A 17,846-nucleotide genomic window follows, 5' to 3' on the forward strand; every position below is an offset into this window, starting at 1 on the left:
TCTTGTTGAGTATTTCCAGCAGCAGGATGTTAAATGTGGCATTGACTCAAAATAAACCTACGTAGGCTGTGCTGATGATAATGAAGGAACAAGTCACCCAGTGCAACAGTATGGCTCATGTTTTTGCATACAAATGGCAGCGTATGGAATGGAGGAATTCATCTTTTTCATGTCATTTCATGAGAATAATGAAAATACAGAATTTTTAAGGAGCGTTTTGATGTCTACGTTTCAGAATGTATCAGGCGCTACCTGACATCATTCTTGGCAAAATCTGTACAAAAGCTGTTAATCCTTTACATATGACTAGTGATATGCTACGGCAGCACTGGCAGCATGTTTACTTCCACATCCTATCCTGGATTAGTCCATAGAGCCACTGTGATACCACCCAAACTTTTCTCTATATACTTCTCTTCTCACTCCTTCTACCTGGTGAATTCTCAGTCACAGCAGCAGGTGCATGAAAATCATTCAGGACATGCTGGGTTTATAATTGGGAGAGTTTCAGTAAACCCAAACGAGGCATCTCACTGCAGTCAATCGAACGGCACTCGGACGCAGAAGTTATTTTCCTCTCTGTATGAAGAATGCATTATTATTAAACAGCAGCATTGATTAGAAGCCGTTGGCTGTTGTTTTAATTGCCCGGGAGGCGGCGCTGCACCGGCTCCTCCTGTCTGACGCAGAGATTGATCACAAAGAATGAAGTGCTTGTGACTCAGGACAGGGCCCATCTACTCTCAAATAGAAGTATAATGAGGGAGGGGAAGGGAGCATGCAGGAGAAGAATAATGACAGAGAGAAAGAGTGAGGGAAGGAGTAAGAGAGTGGGAGGAGAGGAAAGGCGTCAGTGCAGAGTTGATGATGGCAGGAGATGCAGCAGCCGGTCAAGTGATTCAACTTTAACCATATAACAGTGCTTGTGTGTGTGTGTATGTAGATCTGATGTGTATATATATACGACATGATACATGATACGTACACTATATGGCCAAAAGTATATGGATGTTACAGTTCAATTTATATGCTTGTTTAAAGTCCACAATAAAAAAAAGGCACATAGGTTTTCATTTCGGCCCCTAAAATTATTACAAAGGACACCACAGATGATTTACTGTAGGAGTGGAGGAGGAGTTCATCCTCCAAAATATCGATCGATCCGTCGCGAGCCATTAGAATAATGAAGAAATTTATAGGAGGGTGGATATTATGTATTGGCATTCTCTAAATCTCCCCCTCTCCCCCATGACTAACAGTGTGGTTTTGAATGAGGCTCGAAGGCCATAAAACTTAATCAGCGCGTAATTAATCAAAGTTCCATTCATTTGCCAAGTACAACAGGTGCAAATAATCTGACTTGATTAACTGCTGCAGACACACAGCAGTGCACTTAGAAACAACAGGGCTGAAACAGTTACAGGGCAGAAAATAAACCAGAAAAGATGTACAAGGTTAAACAATTCATACTGTATGTTTGTTCACACTTATAACAACCTGAGAGGAAACACCACAATGGATTTTTCTGTTTCCTTCTGCTTCGACTTTTTGTAGAAACCATGCCTCCACTCTACCAGAGTCAAAACATAAGTAAAAATTTAAGAGTGTGGGTGTGTTGGCGGTGTATTGCAGAGTTCCAGAGGGACTCAAAACTCAAACATTGAAAAAAATATGATGGATAGGCTCTCGAAGTCGAAACTCAGACCAATTTCATGCACCCGCACTTCAACAAGAAACAGAGTCCATCCGTCCGTTGTTATGTCCAATTAAGCTCTGCTGATGTTAGAAATATCCGACTTGGATGAAATGTAACAACACATGGCTCTTATTTCAAGTTTGATTCCAGACGTTGGGCTTTGTAGCATGTCACCATAGCAACTAAAAGGATTTTTTTCATAGCAGACATTTTAACTTGTCAGAAAAGAAGAGGTGTTAGTGTTACTAATAATGTCAATGCTTCAATTTCAGGGTCTTGGGCTGTGTCCAAAACTCTACAGCTAGCTGTAAATTGCATAAACACATATTATCATGCTAACGTAGAGTATTGTACATGCTAACGTAGCATGTAACGTAGCTTACAGTACATGCTATCGAAGCCACTTTTTTGTTCCATTGTGGGAATTTTTGAGGGCACACACAAAATTTGGACACTCAAATAAAAACATACAATTCTGTGTGATGTGTAATGGCGCACTTGAATAGATAAGAAGCATCATTAATGTTAAAAATAAGTAACACCTGGGATTTTCTTCTATGTCAAAATGTCTGCTGGTCTATCAATTTCTAAGTTATCTTGAGGATAATCAAAGCAAGCTCAGTTTGGGGTTACAAAAAGTGTTACCATTATTGTTATTTTGTGTAGAATTACTTTTTATTACTTAAAATGTAAAATAAGGGCATTTAAAGTTAAAATTCTAACATAATAAAGTGGGTAAAATGTGAATGGAAAGGTTATTGACAGAAACACCCACTGACTCTAATTTTATTTAGTAATAAATTCAGTAATTTCCTTTTAAAATGAGACGGTTATATAAAGAAAAACAGTTCCTTTTATGAGATAATTACCACAGTAGATGCAATAGTATCCTGTTTTTCATAACCAAGTGAGAATGCCATTTGTGACAGAGATCCAAACAAAAAAGCAGTAAAAGGGTGTCGTGTGTGTATTATGTGCACATTTCACACCCATGCTCTCACACTGTGTCAAATCCAAGTGAAACTGAGATGAATCTCACAATACACTGAGCTCCAGGCTTGACAAACACTGCACTAAAGTCTATAAGAAGCAGCTTATTGATGCAAACAGCTGGAACAAATAGCTTGTAATCTGTCTTAAGATCTGACTCTCATCCCAGAGGCTTCAGCTCAACCTGACAGCAGAATAAGAACTGTTTGCTGTGGTAGCAGTGCGCCTGTTACCATTGATTGATTGATTGCATCTGTAAATACAGTTTTTATTATGTGTCCCTATGTGTTTGCACACAACTGACCCCACAACTAAGTATTACAAATTGTGTCGCCACAGAAGCTGCACGTGGAGAGTGTCCTCAGCTGCCTCTGATGTGCTCTTGAAGTGCTGCTGTGCGCTAGAGTGCCAGATCTGGCGTTGAGGTCACCTCAGGATCTTGGAAAACATCCAAGAAAATAAACCGTATGAGATTCTGAATGTCTTTAATCTCTAGTTTGTATTGGCTGCTGCTTTGGGAGAATATTGAAAGCATTGCAAAGTTCAGTTGGCTGACCAGAGTAAGTCAGGAATAAAACAAAGAGACAGAGAGTGACCTTTGGGGACTTTTTAAAATGCAAAACACTATATCAAGCCTAAATGCCACAGTTATGGTGACAGATAAAGTTTTTAGAGTCTGTTTGAGGCACTAAGATGACCAAATGATCTGATGGATTCCTTTACATTTGGGAGACAAATGATTATAACAAGTGACAGTGCTGTGACCTTCACACTGCTGCACATTTGTAATATCAACACATGAAGCTATTTTCTGCTCTAGCTCACATTGTTTAGTTGCTCTAAATGAGAGTTTTTGCTACGATAGGCACCTGATATCTAAAATGCAGACAAGGAGACAACATAGAATAGAGATGAGCTTCAGACTCATGGAGGTACAGATTGGTTGTGAAGTACTCTAAACAGTTGGGTTTGTTGATCAAGCTCAGTGAGAACACAATTGAAAGTTTGAATAGAGTTGTCTGAGTTTGTGCTTTAGCTTTGATTGGTGTATTAAGTGAAAGATTCAATGCTTGGGATTGGTCAGTTGCTTTTCACAAAAAGTGCTTAAGTTGGGCTGATTGGTTGTTGCTAGACAATATTTCACTGTAATATTATCATTAGTCATTTTAAATTCAAGTAAATGATATATTTTATATTTAGTGCTTCAGGTAAAGGATGTATCTGAATAATTCTACATGATTTTATATTATTGCATTGCAGCTACGGCTCTTCTTTTGCTTCTTCAGTACAGACGTTTTCATGTTGGTGCTCTGACAGACCAGGTGCTAATGATCAAAAAAGTTTATAATTGATGTGCACATGTGCCTGAAACATAAGTAGAGTATAAAGAAACATATTAACAGTGATACGATGTGACTTTTTTGCGTTTTTAAAAAGGATTTGGCTCACAACAGTTAGCTTAATATTAAAGAATTACTTGCTCTTCTGTTGCAGGGTACAAACTTGATCATGGTGGTCCAACAGCTCTTTTTTTGGGCCCATTTTATACCTAAAAAATACACTATGATGATAAGGAGATCAGAGTATGTATAGACTACATCCTAGTTGCGATTGATACCTGTCACACTAAGTCAAGTAAGGCAGACGTGCAGATCAAACACGTAGGAGAAGTGAAGTTTAAAGTTGTGATGGTGCATATGAGGATCTCTAGAACACCACAGAGGGTCGACCTCGAGGTTAAAGCAACGTATATCAGCTCATTATAAGAGGCAGCAGGTATGGTCCAAGGTTGTGTTTAGTATGGACATCGTTATACTCCTTCTGCCAATGCTTCCAGGCTCAGCTCTTTGATAGAATGTGAAATTGCAAGTGAATTGAATTACATATTAAACACTTGTGGTCTTAAACCTCTCGGTGAGCGGAGAATACTTTAGTCTGTGTGTAATTATTTCTGTTAGCTGCACAACCTGAGAGAGACACACAAGTTTTAACAAGAACCCTTCCACCTAATGATGTCACTCTCACCCTATTAAACATTTCATACACTTCTACCACCTCCGTCTGTTATGTTACCTCTCTCTGACCTTTGACCTGTCAACCTGTGCATGGGACAGTCTCTGCCTGCTCCACTCTCGTCACCTTGCTCAGTCCCCCCCACCACACCTCTGTGTTCCCTTCCGTCCCCGCAGGTCGGTGACCAGATCTTGGAGGTTAACGGCCGCAGCTTCGTGAGCATCCCGCACGACGAGGCCGTCAGGGTCCTGAAGTCGTCGCGCCACCTGATGATGACGGTGAAAGATGTAGGCCGCCTGCCGCATGCTAGGACGGTGGTAGGAGAGACCAAGTGGATCGCCAGCTCGCAGATCGGAGAGAGCTCCGCCAACAGCAGCGTGGCAGGGTGAGTTTTGATTCTGTTTGTAAAAACTCAAACTTAATATTTACCACCATTTTCTGTGGAGTAAAATCCATCTTTGCTTCTTTATTACACCATTAAAAATCATTATAAACATCAAGTGAAACATTTTTTGATCATGTGTAGGGCTGGGTATCATTTAAAAAATATTGCAATACCAGTACCAATCCAAGTACCAACTGAGTACTTCATTTGATACCAGTCATGTGCATAGAAGCATTAAATTGCATAAAATGCCACCACTCTTCCACATCTAAATGACAGATTTTTACACAAATGCATTTTGGAAGTGTTCAACACTTGAGTTGATCGGTAAATAGTCATATTTTCTAGTTCTAGGCGCAAAAAAGATCAATTGCAGGTATCATTTCACCAGAGATGTTTCGATACTACTTGGTATTGATTTATTTCAGTCGATACCTCAAAGTATCAAGTACTGATACCCAGCCCTAATCATGTGATAACTCAAAGAAATGAGATGCTAAGTAAAGGTGCAGTAAGGACAATGACTTTCAAAACACTAAATAAACACAATCCTTTCCTTTAAAAGTCATCTACCCTCAGACAAAAAGGCACATTAAAAAATAGATTAAAAAGTAATAAACAAAAAGCATGACACAAAGACCCTATTCCAATTAAAACTAGTTAATTAAAAAACGTTTTTATTCACTTTCTTACCAAAATAAGATAGTGAAGACAGGACTCCCCTTGTCCTGTTTTTGTGCTAACCTAAACAAACCATCTCCTGGCTATAGCTTCATATTATGTGTATAAAGTGGTATCGATCTTCTCCAACTCTCAGCAAGAGAGAGAATTAGTGTGTGATCAGTTCAGGCTCAGAACTGAAGCTAAAGGAGAGAAGGCGACCAAAGTAAAAGACTGGCTGAATAAAAGGGTAAAAAGTCTATTACATCTATTTGTCCATATCAGATATAATGTATCAAATATTTAGGATACTGACGAGGCATGAAAACTCTGATATGATGAGCAACTTTACATAAACAGGCTTTAAACTTGTACATGTAAATTAATTTTCTTACAAATTATGCATTATTCACTGCCATCAGATCAGACATTTACTAAGCCTGCTTTGTTGTAGGTGACACAGGAATTGAAATACTTTGGGATTACCATCAAGGGAATAACTATCATTAGTCACCTTATTACTACAAGAGGAGCCTCACATTTAACCACTAATCTTAAAAATACATCATCTAAGATTGCCTCCAGATATCTTTCTTTGACACATTTTTTAGAAGATGACTGTATGCCCATTTCATTGATGAAAACTGGCACAAGAAAGAAGCTCAGGACTTGAGAGCAGTGCAGCAAGAAACAGAAAAACATGCCCTCCCTCTTATACTCCAGTCACAGTCTTTAACCATCTACAGTGATCAGAGGCCTGTCTCTCAGACAGCAGGACCCTCACTTGCGCTTTTTGTATTTATTTTTTATTTGCAGAAAACAAAAAAGCAATATGCAGCTCTGTTGGAAAAACAGACAGCCCCTTTCAAAATGTCACACCTGAACAACTCATCTGCAGCTCATGACCTGGAATAAATGTGATTTCCCAACAAACTAAATTAAAGCCTGATATGAAATGCCAGACTAATTTACTCATCAAGTTGATAACACACAAGCAGCCAACACGACGACACACATCTTGTAATTTGTCACTTATATTCCATAATAAATATAAATGCATTTAACATATACATCCACAGTGTCAAACCTCCTCTGTCATGAGTATTGCATTGTGTGTTGCACAGGCGGCACAGCTGAACATTATGAAAGACAGATGGTTATTCTCTGTGTGTGTTCATTTATTTCACTCTGGTGTCTCAGTGTAAGAACGTAAAGACACACAGGAAACAACAAATGTTTGTTTTTTGTTTGATTGGGAGTTAAAATTGCCTCTGTTAATTTTAATACATTTACATAAATCCTGTACATACATTTGCATAAATTCCACACTCTTGAATTTAATTTCTCATTTTTTAATAATCTAATACATCCACTAGAAGACAGGTAAAAAAATTAAGTTAAGACTTGAAATGCTGGGTTCTTTGAAATAAGATTTTCTTGTTCCTCTTCCTTTGCTGTGTCTCTAACATGTTGGATGCATACATTTACATAAATCCCATTAATGCATTTGCATAAATTCTTCTTTTTTTTTCACCACCAGATTAAATGTGAAAAAAATTGAATATGCACAAGTTTCAAACAGGTGAAAGAGTTGAACTGATGTTTGCCCTCGAACAATGGTTACTAATACATTTGCATACATACAGTGGCATAAATAAATTCCCATTAATCCATGTCCTTATTTTATTTTTTTGTACTCCTTGTACTTTTTGTAATTCTAAGTATTAAGTTACTTAAGAGTCGTAATGGTAGTTGAATTTTTTACTCAAGAATTTTCTCTTCTCTGCTTGTGTCCTTAACCATGGTGCATGTTTGAAATGATATTATAACTGACGACTCCTTCGTCTTCTCACTGACTTCATTTACTATTTTGTCTTTTAAAGACTACCAATTATCTGCCAGTACAAAGAGAGCAGCCACCGAGGAGCCCCTTTTGAAAAAGCAGTAAAAATGAGAGAATAAATGGCTGAGTTGGTCTCCCAAGTCATCAGGGCTAATTGAATTTGAATCCCAAAACAGGTCTGCACACAGATTTTAATGTACCATTACAGGTGAGACTGCAGTGTTTTTCGGCCTCTGGCTTAATTCTATATTTCCTGCCATTTGAAGCCCCAGAGGCAGCACTTTGAGTTGTCACGTTTACTCCTGGATTCAAAGGCTATTATTTCGTGAGCACTTGAGGATGTAAAGACATCTACTCGACTCATTTCACTATGGCAAGAATACGGGTCTGAAAAAAAAAAAGCCCAGACACACGTTTCAAAGCACTCTCTTTTATGTATTCAAAGAGAATGTAGCTGTGTGTGTGTATTTGTAACATGCGTTTTCATATTTGTGCTTTCAATTTATTGAAAAGCTAGAGTGGAAGACATGCACTCCTCATGTTTCCAGTAAAAATGCTTTTCTGCAGTGTGAAGCTTGTGCCACATCACTAAGAAACATGAAAGCCATGACGAAGATTAAAAATCTGTGCTACTGTGCATTTTATTAGACTGTGATAAATGAGAAATGTGTTCAAAAAGATCAAAAGCTGTCAGTCAAGATGTTTCAAATCCTCTTTACCATTCGTCACTCCAACATGTGTGTGTGTGTGTGTGTATGCGCGTGTCGGTGTGTGAAATGTTTCTGTGGTAGCAAATGTGCTGAATAATGACATCATTTACTGCAAAACATAGAGTGGCTTCAATGTATTTGTGTGTGTATGACAGAGATAGAGAGAGACAGGACTGTGATTTAGTTAAAATACTGATAAAATAAGCAGTTCTTTACAGTATTAATGAGCCTGTCCTCCCAAGAAAAAATAATACAATTGGCCGTAAAGTCAGTTACCCAAAAACAACTTATAGTTGTGTTTTTTTTTTGTCATTTAAGTTTTTATTCAATATTTATGCCAACATCATACAAAAGGACTTCAACACAAACATCCCCATAGCAAACAAAAATGTACAGAAAAAAGAAAAAGAAGAGAGAGAAAAAACAAACAAACACAAATCACAGCCCATAAACAGCGCAGCACATCTCCCAGCACTAAACACCATGGTCACCGGAAAAAAAAAATATATACAGTATATATACAGTATATGATAATATACCCATATACAAGTGGTCAACCCCTCATAGGATTCAGGTACCTATTCCCCTCTTATATGACTCAGAAAATGACCCCAGACCTGGTAAAATGTCCCTTTATCATTTAACCTTGCTATCATCAATTCAGGCATTCAGGCATTATCCGTCATCAGCTTAACCCAGTCTGTAAATTCTGGTCTAGTCTGACTCTTCCAGTGGCGAAGAATGATCCTAGCTGCAGTAATGAAGCCTGTTACTGCTAAACCAAATGCTGCTTTTGATATTCCTGGTGGTGACCTTGACTTATCTCCCAGTAGACAGAGTTGGGGGGATTCAGGTAGAGTTTTTCCCAGCCATTCTGCCAATTTTCCTATAACTTTTTTCCAGAAAGGGAAAATCAAAGAGCACTCCCACATTAAATGTAAGAAGGTTCCTTCCTGAGAATTACACTTCCAACACAGGTTGTTCTGTATCAATCCCATTTTATGGAGCCTTACTGGTGTATAATAATACCTGTGAATCATTTTATAATGTGTGAATTTGCCTCGGACATCCCTGATGGACATCCCTGTGTTTACTATTATGTAACGTATAGTTATGTTTGAGAGATACATGCCATGTAGTTGACATAGTAATTCTGATCCAGAGCAATGGCACAGTTCAGATGACATCTATTTCCTCATATGGAGGTGGTGGGTTGGGTGGATGGATCACAGGATAGCGTGGTTTCATTTCCTGTTTCCAAACGTGAGTGACACATTTTAAACGGTGAGTCAGGTTAGATACTACAATCGTCCCTTAACCAGAGGTGGAAAGAGTACGGAAATATTTGACTCAAGTAAAAGTACCACTACTTTGAAGAAATTTTACTTGAGTACAAGTAAAAGTACTGGTCTAAAAATATACTCAAGTAAAAGTAAAAAGTACCTTGTTAAAAAAATACTTTGAGTAAAAGTTACTTAGTTACTTTTATAACGGGGGTGGGTGAGGGGGGGGCGGCTGTAGGACAAAGTGATGGCTCATAAATCTCTAACTAGTTGTTTTAATTAAAGATAAAGGTATACATTTACAAATTCAGCTTCAATGACAAAATATGTCGACACACAACATTTAAAACATTTATGGAGATATGTGTCATTTTAGTGAAGACCATCCCATAAAACATTTTCAAATAACACAACCATTAAATTGAAGGTGGCATAATTGTGGATTCTGTAAACCCAGAGCGATTTTAGACTTTTTTGGGGGATTTTCTTACACCCCTAAATTTGATCACAGCACCCCTAAAAATAAATGATAAACCCTCCATAGTCTCTAAATATTGTGTGGGAAACAAAGAATGATTATTGGGGTTTTTTAAAACACTTGCAGGGCATTGAATGTCAAATTCTCATTAGGAGCTGAGCTCCTCTAAAGCTCTGATCCTAGTCCTACAATCACCCTGGTTTAAACCAACAGTCATACTACATATCTATGAATCACTATGGGTCAAAGTCACAAGAGCAATAACTTTCCTTTAAATTACCCAAAGAAGACCAAACTTTTAAGTACCCATGTTTAAAAGGCTGTGCCCCTGTGCAGCTTTCGCTCAATTCTCTCATTTCCGACGCTGTCCTTTTCACGTGAACGCATCATGCGCAATGCCTCGTCCTACACGAAGAGTGAGACAGATGACAGCACAACGTCTAATGGACATTTCTTTTAGAGTTTGTTGTGTTGTGTTAGAGTTTATATGTCGCTATGAGAGCTAGCTGCCCGGTGTAACAGGCTGCATGAATGTTAAGTCATTGTATCATGCTGGTTAATGATGCTGTTCGATCCCCTTTGCTTTAAAAAAAACATTCGGCCAACATTTTTTACTCAGTAACGGATGTGATTTAAAGTGTAGCAAAGTACAATACTTCACACAAGACATACTTAAGTAAAAGTAAAAGTACATATTTTTAAAACTACTTTAAAAAGTACAAATACACAGAAAAGCTACTCAATTACAGTAACATGAGTAAATGTAATTCGTTACTTTCCACCTCTGCCCTTAACCCTGAGGTTATTATTGTAGCCATAATGATGAATGTGGACTAACTTTAAGGAAGCAGTTACTTTAAACCACACCAAATGTTTCTCGAACCTTAACAAAGTAATCATTTTAACCCAAACCATCATCTTTACCTAAGCCACATCTTAACCACAGTGCTGTCACGCCATAAAACATGATTAACATAATGAACAGCTCATCATAAGGGTCTCCTGTGCATGAACCTAGTGTATATACAAATCATTTTGCATATTTCTGTAGTGTATTGAATTGCAGTCTAAATGTACCTTCAATATGACAAAATTACCCATCACCCAGCAATGAAAGAGGGGGTCAGATGTGGGAGCTCAATTATACATCACATAGGTGTGGCACTATTAAAAAACACCATAGTCACAAAGAGAGTAATGCTTATATACTTGCACCAAAACCGCAATTTGAATCCTAATAGACAATGTTTCAATCCAAGTCGGATCAGGTCAAAAGTTTTAAAGGATGAATCCCACAAATATATCTACACAGACCCCAATAAGCTGATGGGCTCTATGGCAAAAGGTGTAGGTAATCATCCAACCCACACAGGCTGATAAACATATAACATGTTTACATTAAGAATTGACCCCAAAGCAGTTACATGCATGGGCTTTTTATTAAAATGAACACACTATAGCAATCAACACATTATAGTGCAACACTACAGACCCTACAATCAGTGAGTACTGAGTGATCAGATAATTGCTCTCTGTACTAGTGCAGTGTTAATTATAAACAACTTTAGCCAGTGTAAATAATGTGGTTACAATCATACCTACTGTAATGTTAACATCACCAATACCTTGCAGAAAATGTATACTTTGCTACAGTATGATTGAAGCTTTTGTTCACCTGGCTTGGTGTTGCCTTCAGTGGAGTAGCTACTGCCATGTTCAATGAGATCCTGTTCAATTTGATGGGAGCTGCTCCACTGAAGGTGCCAATAAGCCTAAAGGCAGATGTCTGGGTTCATTTCAGATATAAAATCCACAGGAAAAGGCAAATATTGAAAAATGTATTTCAGATTTTATGAATTCCTACTGGAAAATGTAAATGAAGATCAATTTGAACCGGAAAATAAAGATAAGTTACACCTTAAGTAATTTGGATATGGATTTGCAACAAGTGGACCATGGCATTGTTACACTTTCATTAAAGGGAAATCTTGCTGATCCCCTGTTAGTCATATTGAGCAGTGATCCTGCAGGCTGGAGAAGGGATTTTAATGACCCACTCACAAAAGTCATTTATTCACACTTCTCCATTGTGTGAATGGTTTGCAGTCCCAGTGAGGCTTTCAAGACTGTAGAGAGGCTATTTAACAGGATACTTACTGAAGAAAACAACCTCTTCAAACATGAGTAGATCTTGTGTTTATTGTAACTAAATATAAAGGCTCAACATAGGTGCCCTATTAGTTTCAAACGTCACATTGTATTAAAATGACCTAAACGCCAGAGGAATAGTAGAATTAGCATATAGTTAGTATTAGCTATAAAATGGTCAGCAGTAAAATCATTTATTTTCTTGCAATTTCTTTTGATGATGTCTTTCTTTAACCACTAAAATAAAGACAGCGGACTTTTACTGTGTGTGTGTGTGTGTGTGTGTGTGTGTGTGTGTGTGTGTGTGTGTGTGTATTTGAGGACTGAGCTGCCCCTCTAGTCCCCCAGTGGCTAATTTGTTCTCTTCACCTTTTTTCTGCAGCTTCTCTATGGAACAGGGAGCCTCTGCAGCAGGAAAGGTGAGATTCACAACAAGCTATTTGTCTTTGTGTGTGGATGTTTGTGTTTGTGTGTGTGTTTGTGTGTGTGTGTAGCAGAGTTTCTATCTTTGGGCACGATTATCTGTCGCTCCGTACATCCGTCCAGTCATCTGTTATCACCACCATTGGCTCTCGTGTTAAGTCTTTCGTTATTGATTTGGGATGAACAAGCTGTACCTGTCAAGTGTCACGTTTCACCTGTCAAACACACGTTTTAAAGCTTTGCCTGACTTGCACAGTACCACATAACTTCATCTTTTTCTATTTTTATGTATGTGTAATCATGAATTTCAATCAATTATTCAAAATAATTATAATGAATCAATAATATATGAACAGCCACATCAATATTAAACATGTCACAAAAGCAGAGAAACACGACAAGGACATTTTTCCAGTGTGAGGATTTATTGTCTTTTTTTTCAAAATCTATTGGTTTTGGACTGTTGGTCAAACTGAACAAGCTATTTGAAGGCATCACCTCAGCCTCAGAGATCCTGTGATAGTCATTTTCCTCTATTAAAGATAAAGACTGAGAAGATAGAAAATAATGATCTAAAAATGTAATGATTAATAATGAGAATAACCATTACCGTGGGTCCTAAAACACTGTAATCCTACTTCAGTGATAAATGCAGATCAGCATGCAGAGCTGGTGTCGTGCTTCATTTGCTTTGCCCCTGATAGGATTGTCAACGTTCAGAGATAGCGATGGCTCAGGCCCGCAGTACAGGAGGCACTACTGCAGTCATTTCCACTGTCTCATAGTGTATTGGGTCTAGTGCAGCTTGTTTGCACCACTTGGAGTTTAATATATGGATTGTATTCATTGAAATGTCAAGGGTTGGCTCTTTGTGCAGCTTTGTATGCTTGCTGTAGTACAGTAATCAACCTTCAAGCATTAAAAATAAACCAGGTACTTTCACACACACTAAATCTACATACTGTACAATCGTGACATTGTTAATGCAAGTAAAGCTATCAGAAACTCCCCATCAGCAAAAACAGCCTTGTGTTACTACCCTATACCATAAAACTGTCCTCAATTCACCCACCATACAGGCTACTCCAATCGCCTTTACTGTTGACTTTGACTGTGACTTTGCAAAGTAAGAGAGGGTGTGTTGGAATGGAGAAATAAGAGGAGGAAAGTTGGAAGAGACAGCAGCTGACGGTGGAGAAAGAGAGGGAATGAGAACGAGGGGAGGAAGGTGAGTGGGGGGAGCGCTCACTTTTCATTATGGCAGCCCTGATGGACAGTCTTATCCTGACAGAGGGGTGAGACGGCATAGCAACACTTTAAGAGAGAACAGAGAGGGTGAAGATGGAGGCAAGAGGTCTTTTGAGCAGAAGACTAACATTTCCTTCACACTTGAGTCTGAAGTTGGTTTAAAAGTTATTTATAGACTTTGTTTTAACCCATTTGTTGAATGGCACTTCACTGGTGTGCACAGCAGTGACTGTAATTACCTGCTCTTTTTGTCAAAAGTGCTCTTTTCAGACAGAACAGCTAAGATGAATTGTGTTGGAAGCATTTGTAACTGATAAGGATCTGTGAAATAAAAGGTGTATCTGCTGAACACTTCATAAATGATGCAGTTTCTCCATATGCAAACTGCAAAACCCATTAAATCACCAAACCAACACATTTCCATATATTTAAACTATGAAATGAGTTGTTTGTCAGTGCTTCCCACAGTAAATGTCTGGTTCAGTTAAAACAACTAACAGTACTGGGTCAAGGTCAACTAAATATTGTCTTTTTGATCAAAAAATTCCAACACCGAGGGCAACCCAGTGGCCTAATGGTTAACCTGCATAACACATTACCACAACATCCACAATTTGACTCCCGGCTTTGGAACCTCTGCTTACATTTCCTGTTTCTGCACTGTCTGTCAAATGATGGCAAAAGCCTGGAAAAATAACACCGAAATAAAAAAATAAAGAGTCCAACAGTGACTGTTTTCCTTTTTGACCCAGTACTTTCATGATGGTTCTGCACAACTTTCAGATAAGCAGGATTTTTTCCCCCCAAGTTTGTGATTACCGTGAGTAATTTCAAATTGTGCAGACTTGTGGTGGTCTAACAACACCATGCCTCTTCCACACTGGTAATGAGAAAGTCACTATGTGCACAGCTGCAAGAGGAAAAACAGTTATTTAAAGGCATTTCAACTAATAATCAGTACATTTTTCTGGTGTTGACAGTATCCATCAATCATTCTGTTAACAATTCAATTAAAATCACTCACGCTGTAATGCTATATCAGTGTTTCATTGCAGCTACAACAGCATATCTGCATATAATCTAACCTGCAGCTTTACAAACTCTGTGAGGTGGTCATGTGTGAAAAGCATTTCTGCTCCTCAGCAGCCTTCACCAGTCAGCACAGAGAATTTACGACCCCTCCCTTGCCTTCATCCTCTCCAAGAATTTACAGGACACTTGCCTTCCCATCCAGTCTCTTATCCTGTATGTGCAGAGCAATAAGTCAGGCCCCTAATGAAAAACTGCCAGAACTGTGAAAGGGACCATACTCCAACTGCGTAGGTGGGACTGTGGGCTGGGCAAAATTTGACAGTTTTAAACGCACTAAATACACTGAAGACTAATGCAAAATCAAAACCACTTTTTAGAATTAGGACTCGCACACAGAGAACAAAAAAGAGTTCAGACTGGAGTCTAGATTTGAAATATTCTTATTAATACCTGTGAAGATGTTTTAGTGCATGTTAGACTTTCCTCCCTGCAGAATGAAGCATGCATGATGAGTCTCCCTATATGTGGGTCACTCTACACGTGTACCTAATCAATGATCAATGGTTTGATTGAGCACTTATGAAAGCCAATCATGTTAGATCAGGTCATTACAACCATATCAGGACATGACACATGTATATACTTAATGCATACACATATACACAGATGTACAAATGTCAGCTTTGACTCTAGGGATGGGACACACCGATGCAAAAACACAATAAAATAGAGTCACAGAAAACAGGTCATATGTAGTTCTTCATTTGAGCCGTTAGAATGTAGCATTTTAAGGTAGAAGATATATCTGCTTTCACATTGGAGTAAACTTTGGTCCTATTACCACCATGATGATTAGGAATCGTCACGTCAATGCCACAGAATATCAAATCAGAAATACAACGATTGCCAGTCTTAAAGTGTCTTGATTTAGGAGCAGCTCAGCAGATAGAAAGTTTTTGATTCTAAATCAGCTGTTTTTATTCTACTGTGTGCGAGTCCCTTCTTGCTACACTTAAATATTTATCGCTGACAACCACACCTGAGAAGAACAGAAACAAAAGGATAGATTTTTAATGCGTACCTCAACTCTTTGTAAATCATCAAATTTTCCTAGCACAAAATTCAGCAACGTTTTTTTTTTTCTGTAGCCTTTCTGTGTGAAATGCTGTTTAGATTGTTTGGCGTTCCTGCTTTTTTCTTCCGTTCACAGTGAAATAGAGGTGACACAACAAAAGGTCCCAGGTTGGATGTAAGTCTTTGATGTCACGTTTATGTTACCGATGTCTTTCCATATGAAACTGGCAGAACACCTGGGAAATGTGCTTTCCAAAGTTTTTCGCGCATGCTCTCTCAGCATCTGTGCATCCCTGCCACACACAAATACAGAGAGAGAGAGAAAGAGAGAGAGAGAGAGAGAGAGAGAGAGAGAGAGAGAGAATTTTATACAAAGACATTAAAAGTAGATGAGGTTTGAATCTGTCCTGATTACCACATTAAGGTGGAGAGGACGATCAATAACCTCAATAAAACATCATGCAATCCTCTCCAGATTGAACACCGACATCAATTAGAAATATCTGAAGTTGCAAAGAACGACCTGAAAATGATGGAATAATTCATTCATGAGGGTCAAAGCTCATGTTTGTTAGATTTTCCTCTGTTTTCTCTGGTGCAGCTGTCAAAGAAACAACATGAAAATACAGTTATCTATATTCAGTTCACTGCTTTATATCCAGCCCTTATTTTTCTTATTCACAACAGAGCACGCCAGTTGGTGCACATAATAAAACAGGAAGATATTCAGTATTATGAACTACATGCTGAATCTTTGGACCTCACAAAGAGCAGCAAGAGACATTTTTACTCTCACTATAAAGGCTGTAATGCCCTGCAGCAGGTCCTTGAAATACTGGTTTGAGAATGACTTTGTCTGCAATAGATGATCAGATTTCAGTATTAAAGATGGCATATTATTGGTTTATTGCTACAGTTTATTATATCATTCTCTAGTGACTGAAACAACAGTGAAACAGTAGCATTTCTTCCATGTTTTCAACTTGCCAGGCTTCCATCCTTCTCTCTCCACATGTGGCAGTGTCAATATCTATAAACCAGCAGTTTTAACCCGCTCCTCTGTCCTCTACAATACCCCTTCACGTACTCTTCATAGCCATTGAAGTGAATTGGATGCAGACTGTTATTAAAGTGTCAACGGTATGATATTGTTGCTCCAGTGTCATGCTGTGTGAACCACGCTGTGTGTTCATTTCAAAGCCTCCTATAGACTGACCTTGATCAAATAGATGTTGTTTGATGAAAGTGGTGCTTTTTGATCTTGGTGATGAAACTGTCCTCAGAGGGTACGATCAATGTAAGTGTGTGCGTGTCTTTCTCAGTGTGCATCTTAATGTGTGTGTGTATTATATATGCCTTTTTATGTTTTTAAGTATTATTTAAATTTAAAGTTTCCTGCTCTTGTTATTTCCATTGTGGAGGCTATTTGTTCAACTTCACTAGTGCTGACTTATTTATAGGCTGCATTGCGAATGCAAGATAATCAATTATCAGTCACCTGGATGTAACTCTGGTTCTATGAACACATGTGTAGAGAAGGAGTAAGACATTAATATAGGGATAACATCATAGTTTTAATAATGAAAACACTGATACTACATGAGCATAGGTAACCAGGGTGACTTGGCCAGCTGGTGAGCATAGATTCATAAACACGCTACCTGAAAGCTACAGCTAAGTGGTACAACGGTCTGAGTGGAGCTCAAGTGCTTGAATTATTGTTCCACACGCAGGTGGAGTAAATGGATTACCTGTAATGCAGTAACAAAAATGTAATAAAGCAAACTGAGGCTTCGTACTAAAATGCGAGCAAATATGCTTATCACGTAGAGGGATAAGAAATAATATAAACATGCTTCCAAT

The 17,846-nt window shown here is 38.3% G+C and overlaps 1 protein-coding gene across 1 annotated transcript in view; it reads left to right on the forward strand.

The window, feature by feature from the left end:
- whrna (whirlin a) overlaps window positions 1-17,846 on the forward strand; it is a 123,650-nt gene that overhangs the window by 78,108 nt on the left and 27,696 nt on the right. The window contains exons 4-5 of the mRNA XM_053339409.1: window positions 4,876-5,084; window positions 12,589-12,625. Coding sequence (XP_053195384.1) covers window positions 4,876-5,084; window positions 12,589-12,625 — 246 coding nt within the window. The remainder of the gene's footprint in view (window positions 1-4,875; window positions 5,085-12,588; window positions 12,626-17,846) is intronic.

Source organism: Scomber japonicus, chromosome 19 (assembly GCF_027409825.1).
Source record: "Scomber japonicus isolate fScoJap1 chromosome 19, fScoJap1.pri, whole genome shotgun sequence".
NCBI lineage: Eukaryota > Metazoa > Chordata > Actinopteri > Scombriformes > Scombridae > Scomber > Scomber japonicus.